The 12,169-nt window shown below is 28.8% G+C and overlaps 2 protein-coding genes across 2 annotated transcripts in view; one reads left to right on the plus strand and one right to left on the minus strand.

The window, feature by feature from the left end:
• LOC108756788 (ell-associated factor Eaf) overlaps window positions 1-4,398 on the plus strand; it is a 6,136-nt gene extending 1,738 nt beyond the window's left edge. The window contains exons 2-5 of the mRNA XM_018500833.1: window positions 648-879; window positions 958-1,158; window positions 3,835-4,103; window positions 4,220-4,398. Of these exons, the coding sequence (XP_018356335.1) occupies window positions 648-879; window positions 958-1,158; window positions 3,835-4,103; window positions 4,220-4,320 (803 nt within the window). The 3' untranslated portion in view covers window positions 4,321-4,398. The remainder of the gene's footprint in view (window positions 1-647; window positions 880-957; window positions 1,159-3,834; window positions 4,104-4,219) is intronic.
• Window positions 4,399-4,698: 300 nt separating this feature from the next.
• The window catches only part of LOC108756789 (chondroitin sulfate synthase 2), a 9,721-nt gene continuing 2,250 nt past the window's right edge, over window positions 4,699-12,169 (minus strand). The window contains exons 3-8 of the mRNA XM_018500834.1: window positions 7,182-7,707; window positions 6,809-7,116; window positions 5,872-6,462; window positions 5,497-5,772; window positions 5,222-5,408; window positions 4,699-5,131 (exon numbers count right to left, since the gene is read on the minus strand). Coding sequence (XP_018356336.1) covers window positions 4,830-5,131; window positions 5,222-5,408; window positions 5,497-5,772; window positions 5,872-6,462; window positions 6,809-7,116; window positions 7,182-7,707 — 2,190 coding nt within the window. The 3' untranslated portion in view covers window positions 4,699-4,829. The remainder of the gene's footprint in view (window positions 5,132-5,221; window positions 5,409-5,496; window positions 5,773-5,871; window positions 6,463-6,808; window positions 7,117-7,181; window positions 7,708-12,169) is intronic.

Genomic DNA, 12,169 nt, shown 5'->3' on the forward strand with positions numbered 1-12,169 from the left:
TAGTAGGATTTTGAAATATCTCCTTTATAAATCAGATTTTTATGTTTAGCATTATTAAATCTGTGTTGTCTAAGAGTGCATTGTATTTCACGCATGATGCATATGATGCATCATTTATCCTTATTGTTCACTGAATGTTAAACAAGGATATATGCATATCATGGGTGAAATGGAACATACCCTAAGATGTGTAATTCTGAGCATTGACTAACTTGTGTCAAGCGTTATTACACATTACTTTTTTTATCTATCATTTAAAAAATAAAGTACTTTCAATATTGAAATATTTTTATGTTTGAAATCTAAATCTGAAGAATTGTATTTTTACTTTTTATCCACATATCCAACAGGTTTTTTTCAGTTATAATATATCTTACTATCATTAACACCAGTAGAACATCTGGACAGCAGATATGTACTACACAGAAATTGTTTGTTAGATAAAACATTTGAAAAACTCTAGCTTTTAGAAAAATAAAGATTTATATTATAAATGAAAATATAAATATATCTCGATTGAAGCCTTCGAAGCATATCATCAACCTTATTCTATATCTCTTCTAACAATTAATTTTCCATCCTATGTCCAAATTTTTATCTCTATTCTCCTTTCTGATCACAGAATCTGATTGTACGATTTTTTCCAGACGACTTCAAACCCGCGAGTGTCGATGACTCCAAGGTGGCCCGAGTTGACGTAGGTTCAGACAATACAATAACGGTCACTGTGCCACATTTAGATGGAGCTGGCACCCCTCACACTGTGTTTAAAGGTTCTCAGAGACCTTATAACAAGGAGTATGTACTAATCTTTGATAAGGCTACCGGAGAAATTACATTGGAAAAATTAACTGCGAATATTCAAGTTAAGAAGACACGGTACGTTTATCGCGATTCGTTATTTGTTGCATCATATTTTTATGCGCTATCAAATCTCATTATTCCTGTTTCTTGTAGAGCGGAACCCAAACGTAATAGCAATAATAATTCCATGCCCGTCGAGGTTAAAAAAAGCCCCACATATGGCAGAGCGAACGGGAGGACCAAAGTTATTAGTGGGAAGAAGAGAGAACCTTCGCTACAATTACATCCCAAACAAAGTCCGCCACGGACATCGCCGTATGATAAATCAAGTCCACCTAATACATCTGTCAATAAGTATGTATTGTCAAATAAATTTTTAAAATAGGTTGAAGGAAAGGGGTAATTCTTTCGTTTCAGATGCTCACACGTTGTAAACTTTATTCCATTTTATTATTCATGATATGAAAAAAAAGATAGAATGAAGCTTGTAGCGCGTACATATCAAAACAGAATGTAATAAAATTTCAAAATTTCATTTACAAAGTATCAAGGGTTGAATTAAATAATGCTTACAGAAAATTATCTAAATTACGAACTGTTTATCAATTATAAAGCTATTAATGCGTCGCTTCCGTGGTATATCTGTTGTGCGTTTTTCCGTCACCAGGAGTTTAATTTTAATAAAAATTGGGACAAGGAGAATTTTAACAGGAATAGAAGGGTTGCATTTCCGTGAATTGTTATGAATTTGGAAGTGCTTGGTACTAATATAATTAAAAAAATTTTTAAATAAATTCTTTTTTGTTTCTTTAATAGAACTGGGAAATTCCGTATTTTTACACGAATTTTGCATTTCGCTCTTTGAGATAGCGAGAATTATAACAGAGCTTCGTATTATAATATTAAAATTTCTCTCATCTATCTTGACTTATTTTCAATCTTTACAACAAGCGAAAAGAAAAACACTATTTCACCTTGTTGTAATTTTGCGAACTTTGCGCTTGTAATTTTATTATTTTCTTTTCAATAATCTTATTTAATTGTAACATTTTCCGACTACTATTTTTCAATAATTTTATTTTATTGTAACATCGTCCGGCTACTGCGAATTTTCTTGTTTATAATAATTTATTAATTGTCATCTTTTATGTACTGATGATGGTCAAATCTTGGCCGAAACGTCTTATACTTCTTCATTTTTTGTGAAAATTTTTTAAATATATAACTCATTTTATATCTATTGATATCTATTCATTTTATATCTATTATATATATCATATATCATTTTATATCTATTTATATCTATTGTGGCTGTATGCTCTTTACTATTTATATTTTGTATTGTTTAGCCACCTTTGAATATTTTTACTTGTAATAAAATTTATTTGTTCACTTATTGCTTAAATTCAACAAATAAAGCAAATCAAGACTAATGAGACAACGCGATTAAAAAGGTGCAAGTTATGATATAAAAACTTTTATTTATAAGAAAGGTGATATGTCAACAATATTCCAAAGTGTACATTTCGATTTGAAGTCAAAGTGTACATTTTTTTTTAAGTCTTTTTCAGCAATAAAATTACAGAGATTTCGAAGATTAGTTCAGTAGTCCATCAAGATTGAGTTACTGATAGATTTATAAAACTGAAGTGGCATCTAGTTTGATAAATTATGTAATATTATGAGAGCAATAATTGAGTATTATATTAGATAAAAGAGAGGTTCATCTCAAAGAGCCGAGAATATGTCGAAAAGCTTTGGATACAATTATTAATTTTATAAATCCGCACCAGTTGTGTTTTATTTGATTGCGATATTCAAATATTCTAGTTATTAATTTTCTTTCTATAATAGTTTGCCTCACTAATGCATCGCAATCTTTGCATAAAATTTTATATATTGCATTTTTATTAGAAAAATTTTCGGAGAGTATATCTTTCTAAACTTTAATGAACCTGCTCAATTTATTTGAATTAAGAAGGACAATTTAACATTCACACTCTTACTAAAAAATATATACTATAAAATTTATTTTGCAATTCATGGGATATATGATAATACAAATCAAGGAACTCGCTTTTTGTCTATCTCATTATTTATATTATTTTACTCCAAAGAACGTTTATAGAAAAGCGATTTCAAGTGTGTGTTAATTGTCTTAAAGATAAATTTCGCAGGATAATTATTATTTAACAGAATATTATATAATTACTTTGTTGTATTAAAATTTAAAAATCCATATGTTTATTACATTTTAATTATTGTTTAAATTCTTTTTTTCATATCTCTCTTACTGTTTTTTTTTTATTTCTTTCATATAATGTTTATTAAACCATATTCAAGCTAACTGAAGCTGCTTGTCAAGCAATTGGCTGCATTCAGAAGAAAAATCTGATCAGTGAGTGCTTAAATTCTTTAATATAATTAGTTCCTACACTTAAATTTAACGAAAAACTAAAGGCAAGAACTAATCATATTAAAAAATCACTGAACACTCACTGATCAATTTTGTTTGGGCTGCGTTTAGGAATTATATCCAGATAACTTTAGACTATAGGTTTGCGTTACGTATACTATAAGAAAAAAGTACATCAGAGAATTGATCATATAACTTTTTCTCTAGAGCAGTAACATGAAAAGTGAACATTTTTCTTCTCATATATATGTATATATGTACACGGATTGTGTTCCAAAACTTACTGCTAGTATTGAAAATCAGTTTATGTGTACTAGATTTTCAGTATTGATAGTAAATTTTGGAACACAGTCACAGTATATTAAAAAAATTTATTTTTCACATTTCCGGTCTAGGACAAAAGTTAAGTGATTGATCTCCAGAATTATTTGAGCATAATTCCTGAACGTATCCCTAGTGAACACAATATGTGTGATCGACTGGATTTATAAGAACTCAATCACATTCAATTGCTCGGCGAGTAGATTAATTGTTTTGTCAACTTAGATACTCCCCAAATTTAACCATAAAATTAATGAATATGTTGTAAATATTATTATTAATTTGAATAACAGCTCTTCGCCTATGCAATCGTTGAGCGGACAATCGACTTTAGCCAGTCTGCCAATGATCGGATCCGACAATGATGATTTTGCGTTGTCAGCGTCAATGATGCCTGGTTTTTCCTCTACGCAGACCGTAATTCCTCAGTCAATTCCAATATCAACTGCAAAATCGACAACCTTAGAGAGCGATTCCAGTTCGAGCAGTTCGAGTTCTGATAGCTCAAGTAGCGATTACGAAACAGAAAATGTGCCAACCTCAGTGCCAACAGGAATTAATGGTGAATAGAAAATATATTATAATTTTTCTTTTATCATTTTTTAAATAAATTTATTAAAATTATCTCCAATTAAACTGTTAGTTTAAAATTATATTTAAAAAATATTATTTCCTTAGGTAATTTGAATGGTACAACTGCCTCACCTACATTGTTAGTGACGGACGATATCCTAAATGATGATCTGCAATTATCTGAATCAGAATCGGATAGTGATTAACAATGATACGTTGGTAGACTTAAAAAAAAAGTGTTCCAAGGAAGTCGAATGTATAATTTTTGTTCTGTGACATCTCTTTGTTAATAATAATATATCGACAATTTTATAACTTATCAGAATTCCTTCAAATTTTTATACATACTTCACTGTTGTATCGTAATTGTAATAGGTGCAATTATTTTTTTACAATATTCTAAAGAATGAAATCCTAGCTCTACCATTCAAAAGAAACATAAACTAACACTATATAAATAATTATGAATATTTATTTTTTTTTGAGAATAAAATACATGAATAAATAAAATGCTCATAATTGACATGTATATATAAATCTATATAAAAAATATATCTAACAGACATATTAAATATTTTTGTCCTAGATCGTAGATAATTGTAAACATCTATTTTTCGCTTTACGAAGATCTAAGGCGTTTTACCCTGAATAACGTAAATATTACAATAAATAGTATTCCTCTTTGTAAAGATTACGTACTGCGATTTACATTTCTTTATGTTTGATAGCTTTGATAATCTAATATCAATCTAGCTAGCTGACTACGTTTACCCAAGTGATTGTTCCTTAATTTAAGGCAATTTTTATAAATATTGTCATTGGAAGCGTCATCGCAGTTGACATCTTTATATTTTATCTTCAGTGTTGGTTCTATCGCGCGAAACACATGCATATCGCTAAATGACACGTACATTTCAAACAAAGAAGTTACCGGGCTATGTTTAGAAAGTTTTAGCAGAGTAGCAATATCCTTATCCGATCGCACTAACGGAATGTTCGCCTCGAGTGTCTGCCGCACTGAAACACGTTTCAACGAAAACGTCAAATTTTATTCATATATCAAAATATTCGGACTTTATGAAATGAGTTGAAGACAACAATGCATACTTGCGTTATAATCTTTAACGTAAAATGCGATATTGTTATAATTTTGCTCGTCATATTTGCCATAGTTGCTATTGACGTCCACTTCGTCATGAGTTGCTGCTTCATCCGCATAAATTATATCAGGATGATATTCGATGAACGGAATCGGACTGAATATTTGATAGCGAGTAATAGTATTCATTCGAACCTGATGAATAATAATGAATTAACTGTATTCGAAATAATTATATGTAATGTTATTATTATTATTGGTGTAGGTATAATCGCATACTTACTCTATTTAAATAATCTACTTTCAATTTCGTTCCTGTTTCCACGAGAAGAACCAGACTTTCTGATGAGAACTTTTTCGCGCATAAGTCAGTTACGGCAATTTTCAACATTGGATCCAAATCTACGGAAGTTACGTTAACTGGTAATCGTATTGAAAGCCAAGTAATTTTAGATTGGTCCTTTTTGTATTTCTCGTTCAGCATTGATATGTATGTTTTTACATCGAGGTAGACATCGCCTTTGCCTTTCGATGGTGAATCTGAATTATATAAGAGAACCTACCAAAATAATATATAAACGTACAATATTACTTATTAAAATTATTATATAACACTGTATCAGAAAAACAGCACATTTTTTAACGTGTTTAAACTAACCATCATAAGATAGGTTTTGCATTTCTTTTCCATACAGTTTTGTGAGTAGTGTTCGATAAAATTTACCGCATCTTGCTTTTTGCTCAGATCGATAGTGATAATTATATTAATCCTTGTATTTTCAGTCACGTAGGGTACAGGTATGATTTCTACTTTTCCTAACGGCTTGCAGATTTCGATTCGCTTTCTTATTTCCTTACTTGTGGCTACTTCGTTAAATACTAAGTCGAGTATATAATCCATTCCTCTGGACGCGTCGAATTTTAAGTAGCCGTTCAGTAGTCTGACGAAGCTTAGTTTGTTATCGTGTTTGCTTATAATATTGTTCGCAGCTGTGTTTATTACGTTATCTATATCAGCTTTTGTATCACCCTTTAATTCTTGAATGTTAATAAAGTCAGTCTCAAAGAAGATATGAGACATATTGAAGTATGACCAGCGCAAGACGTCAAAGCGTCCTAGAGGTCGATTTCCAGGTTGATTTCCAATGGGCCATGATATATTACGTTGATTCGCTGGGCCTAAATGTGCAGTCGCGGATATTATCTTACGTATATCACTAATCTGTTTGTGAACTTTAATAGAATTTATCTGAAATTAATGTATTATGATATAAAGCTAAATATATATATATATATATATTTTTTTTTTAAATTCTATACATATTAGATCATATGCAAATCATATTTTGTAAAATACTTTAATTTATGTTCAGCCTTTACCAAAAGTATAAAGCACTCCTACAAATTATAAACGTTCTATATAAATTTAACGAAAAATAAATTTAAAGTCTCATTAAAAAATATTTATTTGTATAACAATTTTAATATTTTATTAATATTTCTTTGGATCGTATTACCTCCTCTTCAAAGAAAATACAATAAACTGGGGATGCTTTATACTTATAGCTAAGGCTCTATTATTTCAGAAGACTCACTGCGGCAAAATACATGTTAAATTTATAAATGAGCTTATGATCGTAGATAGGATATATAGAGACTGAATTCTGGAATTCATTTTGCTCAATCAACTGGGCAAGGTCCTTCTCAAAATTAAATGTGGATTTCAACTGTACAAACGTCAAGTTTCGTCCCTCTATGTGATTACTGCAAGGCATAGAAGTGGAATGCAGAATGCAACGACCAAAATTAACGTCGTCTGAATCCGAATATGCATTCTTGACACACCAGTCCAGATTATTTTTCATTTCTCGTATAACGGAATTGCTCAAAAGTATACCGGATTCTAAAAATAATTTTAATTTTAGTTAACTAATTAAATGTATTGAATTATAAATCCATATTATTTACCTAAAGAACAGTAGGTATCGATTTCGCTTTGAACGCCCATGTGAATGTTCTGGCTAACAGCTATTTTATTTACAAACTCCACTAGACTTCTTGCATTTATGTAATTTACATCTTTAGTCAGAAAATAATAATCGTAACTTTCTAAATAATTGTCAACGATATATTTCAGGGCGTGGAAAGGCTTCAGGATACTCCTTGTGTCGGTAAATCCCACTATTCCAGGGAAAGAGACGTTTGGTTTGGTCCCCTCTGGTATGGATATAAAGTAGCGAATTTTATCTACTATATGAGCGATTGTTTTATTCAGCGCTACATCCCTACTGTGCAAGTGCTCGCGACTTGTTATAATTCCCACAAACAACTTTTCTCTGATCCCAAGTTCTGTAGAGTAATATCTAGGACGCACAAATGCTTTCCTTGCCTTCTGTATCTGTTGCGGTTTACTGTCCGTGTTTATTCTCGGCTCATAGGGATCTATGTCTCCTAAAGTATTTAAGGAATGATCGAAAGACTCTGCTACATCATGCTGTTTGTCAACGTCAATTGGTATCAAAAACAGACTAAAACTTAGGCCCATGCATATACCCAGTATCAAATATGCATTGCTCCAACAAAGTGAATATAATATTTTAAGTAGTGCTTTCATTTTGCTACGTTTAAGAAATTTTGTTCCTTCTTTCAAACTGTCTTTATCGTTTAAAATAATAAAAATGATTTTTGATTACTATTTAAGAGACAAGTATCTCTTTTATCAAGCATGACATTGTATAATTTGACAGCACCTATAAATAAATAAACATAGTTACTGGTTTAAAATACAATCAATAGAATATTTATAATAAGGTATTACACTTTTACACATATACGTGATACTAACTTTTATGTTCCTTGTCAAAATCTCATGATAACCTTAACTTTGAGATGGGATTTGATATGCGAGTGCTTGTGCATCACTTTAGATTGATTTAAAATTTTGCAATAATAAAATCATAATCGTTTGTTTTATTTTTACTGATTTCATATGTATACAACATACAATAGAAGATTAGAAACAAATACTATTACATTATACTTGTGGAAGACGCGCGTTTCCTCTGCCTTTTGCTCTATCTTCTTTCTTTTTACTGTTCGTACACACATCTCTTTCTGCATCGCGTAAAACGTAATACTATATACATACAGGTTGTCCTGCGAAACTTTTGTCAAACGCTTTTTTTTTTGTAGATAGAGCGAACTAAACTGAGTCGAAAAGTTCTTTACCATTTTGCAATTTTCACGGTAGTTAACGAGATATTAATTACTAAAAATTGCCGGATATTGGTCTTCAATAATTTTTCACTCAAATACTGTCAACTTTACAGAAAAACAGCAAGAGGCAAAAATGATTTATTTTCTTCTTATAGAGCTTTAAGAATGTTTTCAGAATTTTTCATCAATTTTTTAGTACTGCATTTTCTTATTGGTAACTATTATTTTTACCAATATGAGAAAATATGATATTGAAAAATTCTGAAAAAATTATCAGAATTTTATGATAAGAAAATAAGCAATTTTTGTCTCTTGCAGTTTTTCTGTAAAGTTGATAATGTTTGAGTAAAAAATAATTGAAGACCAATATTCGACAAATTTTAGTAATTAATATCTCGTTAATCATTGCGAAAATTGCAAAATACAGGACTTTTCGTTTCAGTTTAGTCCGCTCTATCTGCAAAAAAGCGCAAAAGTCTCGCAGTACACCTTGTTTTATGTATTATATCACGAATAGATAAGTTTATTGAATTTTATATATAATAATAATAATAATAATGTATAGTGACAAGTTACAAATTAAAAAAATTTCAAACATTTAGGATAGCAATTATAGAAGTCAAGAAATAATAATGTGTAAAAAAGAAAGAAAAGGGAAGGTGATATGAATCAAAACTTCAAGTAATGTATTTTTAAAAGCTTGAATCTTATTTAATTACTTTAATTTTTTTACATTATAGGAGTAATTAAACAGTTGTTAAATTAAATTAATTATTATCTTGTTTTATTTCGAAAAAATATTTACAATTGTCATTTGACGAAATTAAAATATATTTTAATGTTCGGATTCCCATCTGGATGTTTCCTGGATGTCATATCATCCTTGTCATTTACTCGAACGATAAACAATGATATTCTCTGCGGCTCTATCGAAAGTAATTTTAAAAACCTATTCTATAAACAGTTGTTAAGAGTTACAGAATACAGACCTCTAGTCTATCGTGAAATTAATTACACCATGGCATTATGATTATTTCAGTTATATTAAATTTTCGGCAAGTAGAAACAAAGAAACAAAATTAAGAAAAAAATAAAATGTAAAGATTATATATGTATATATATATAGATAATAATGAATATATGTGACAGCAAAATTATTTTTTAAAGATGCAAACGCCATTTTAAGAGAATAATATGACGTATATTAATTTATCTGTATAATAAAAAAATTGAATGTTATTTATATACAATAAAGACAACAAATGTAAATATAAAATAGCTTCTTTATGTATCCACAAAATATAAAAATTAACATTTCATCCATTTTTAATATAAAATACTAATAGAAGTACAAGTTATAGAAACACATTACAAGAACACTTCTTGTAATAAATTAATGTAATAAATGTTTAGTTCTCACATTGGTAATCATGTAATGATCGGTTAGCTTAACCGAGGTTAGTGAAAAGTCGATATAATATTTCGTGAGAAATAAGTGAGACCTCTGTTCTCCTTGCAGAGGATACTCACAGGATCCTTTCAGAATGGATCTGCTGAAATTCATTATTATGTTCAAAAATTATATAATATTAAGATTATTATCAATTTAAATGTTAAATGTTATTTTTTTATGTTCTTTTATGTCTTTTATATTATTTTCTTTTTACATCTGAGGAGGGCTCAATCCAGCAGCCGAAACTTGTTTGTTTTATATTTTAATATACACCGTTGTAATTTTTATTTTATTTTATGTATCTATGACTATTATCTTTAATTATATATATTATGCGACGACTCTTTTTCGCCATTTATTTTGTTTATTTTGTTAAATGTTAAACTTAAAACCTACTTAAACTGTTAAATACAGTAGATGCCTCTACTTTAAAGATATCCTCTTATTTTGAAATAGCATTTCTGTAAACTAGAATTCTATTCACAGTGTTTATTCGCTATCTAATTGTTATCTAAATGTTATATAATACGTAAAATAAATAAAAAAATAAAAATAATACGCAAAAACATTTCCTTAGGTTTGTACTATTGAAATAAAACATGAGATTGAGAAAAAATTCTAGCTTAAAAAGATTACATTGCAATCTCTTAATATAGTTGATGCCACAACAGTTGCTCATTCTCGCATATTGCTTCAAATAAATAGACCATAGTTGCAATAGGCCAAATGATGAAGAAAAAATAGGCAAAATGAAGAAAGAAATCATTTTACGTTGGGGTACAACTTTTATAGTTTTCCGTTTCACATAGTTTACAAAACGCAGCTATGTTTCTCATTATATGTGCATCCCTGACAAAAAATAGAGAATATATAAAAAATATTTTGATACACACTACTCAACAAAAAATAGAAAACATTTTCAAAACTCAAAATTGCACAATTCACAGATCACGGTAACTTTGAAAAATCAGGTAAATATAAAGAAGTTTTAAAGCTTAAAACTCGTACTTATATAAATATGCTTTTGGTCTCTGGCTTCTTTCCAAAAAAAAAAATTTTTTATTTTAAAGCTCTTAACAAAGATTACATTGTTTCTTAAAATTACATACATTCTCAACAGACTGTAGCTCAATAAACCATTTTTTCTCAAAAAATGTAATATTTACAACAACAAAAAATGATTTTAGCAACAAAGCGAAATATGCGATTTTGAAGATAAATCTGCATTTCTTATAATAAACAGTGATTTTCCATCAAATTTCAGCATTGGTTGTAAGAAATGTAGGGGTTTAGCTTCAAAGTCATGTAATTTAGTCAAGCAAAAAATGGTAAAAAAAATATATTAAAAAAACATTTTGTAAATAAAACTTTGTACTTTTTTGTAAATGTATTACATTTTTTGATTTTTTTTTTATTGAGCTGCAGACTGTTGAATGTAATAATTTTACTGAGCGACATAAATACGTAATCTTTGTAATTGTAAAGATACATACTTGTAAAAATAAAAATTTTTTGAAAAATAGCCAAGAGCATGTTAAAATAATAGTTTCAAGCTTTAAAATGTTTTTTAATCTTTTTATCTACAATGATTTTCCGAGTAAATTAAAAATTATGCTTTTTCAGTGTTTCAAAAATTTTCTATTTTTTTAAATTATTAGAAAGTGGCTAAGAAATTTACAAAGGTTAATAAATAAAGAGCATACAGCCACAACTAAGGATGTAAATAAGTTCTATATTATTATTTAAACATAACAATAGGTAAACATTTCGGTCAAGATTTGACCCTCTTCAGTACAATAAATACGTTAAAAATTAAATTAAAAACATAATTTGACTAATAACGGTAATGACAAATAGTACAAAATTTAATATTTCCTAATAATATGGAATTGTTAGCAATCGATATAAGTAATTTAAGATAAATTTGAAACATTGAAATCAAATCAAATACAAAATTCGAACGATAATTATAACGATAGTTTGTACATTTTGTTGTTGCCTTATTATATGAACTATTCCCAATCGATGTAATTGGTCTGCGATAATAGTCATCACATTATATGGATAGAAATCTTTTCCAGTTGCAAAGGTTTTTAATACTTTTTATCTTCAATATAAAAATACAGATAAGTCGCACGCGAAGAGACACACAAGTACCGAGTTGTGTATCTTGTGGCGCGGGAACTCGGCCAAACACATGAATACTGTGATATTTTTTTTAAAAATTGATCTTTACTTTCACAAGTATTTCCTATTTTTTATTGAGTACTATATATATATATATATA

Source organism: Trachymyrmex septentrionalis, unplaced genomic scaffold (genome assembly GCF_001594115.1).
Source record: "Trachymyrmex septentrionalis isolate Tsep2-gDNA-1 unplaced genomic scaffold, Tsep1.0 scaffold13, whole genome shotgun sequence".
Taxonomy (NCBI): Eukaryota; Metazoa; Arthropoda; class Insecta; order Hymenoptera; family Formicidae; genus Trachymyrmex; species Trachymyrmex septentrionalis.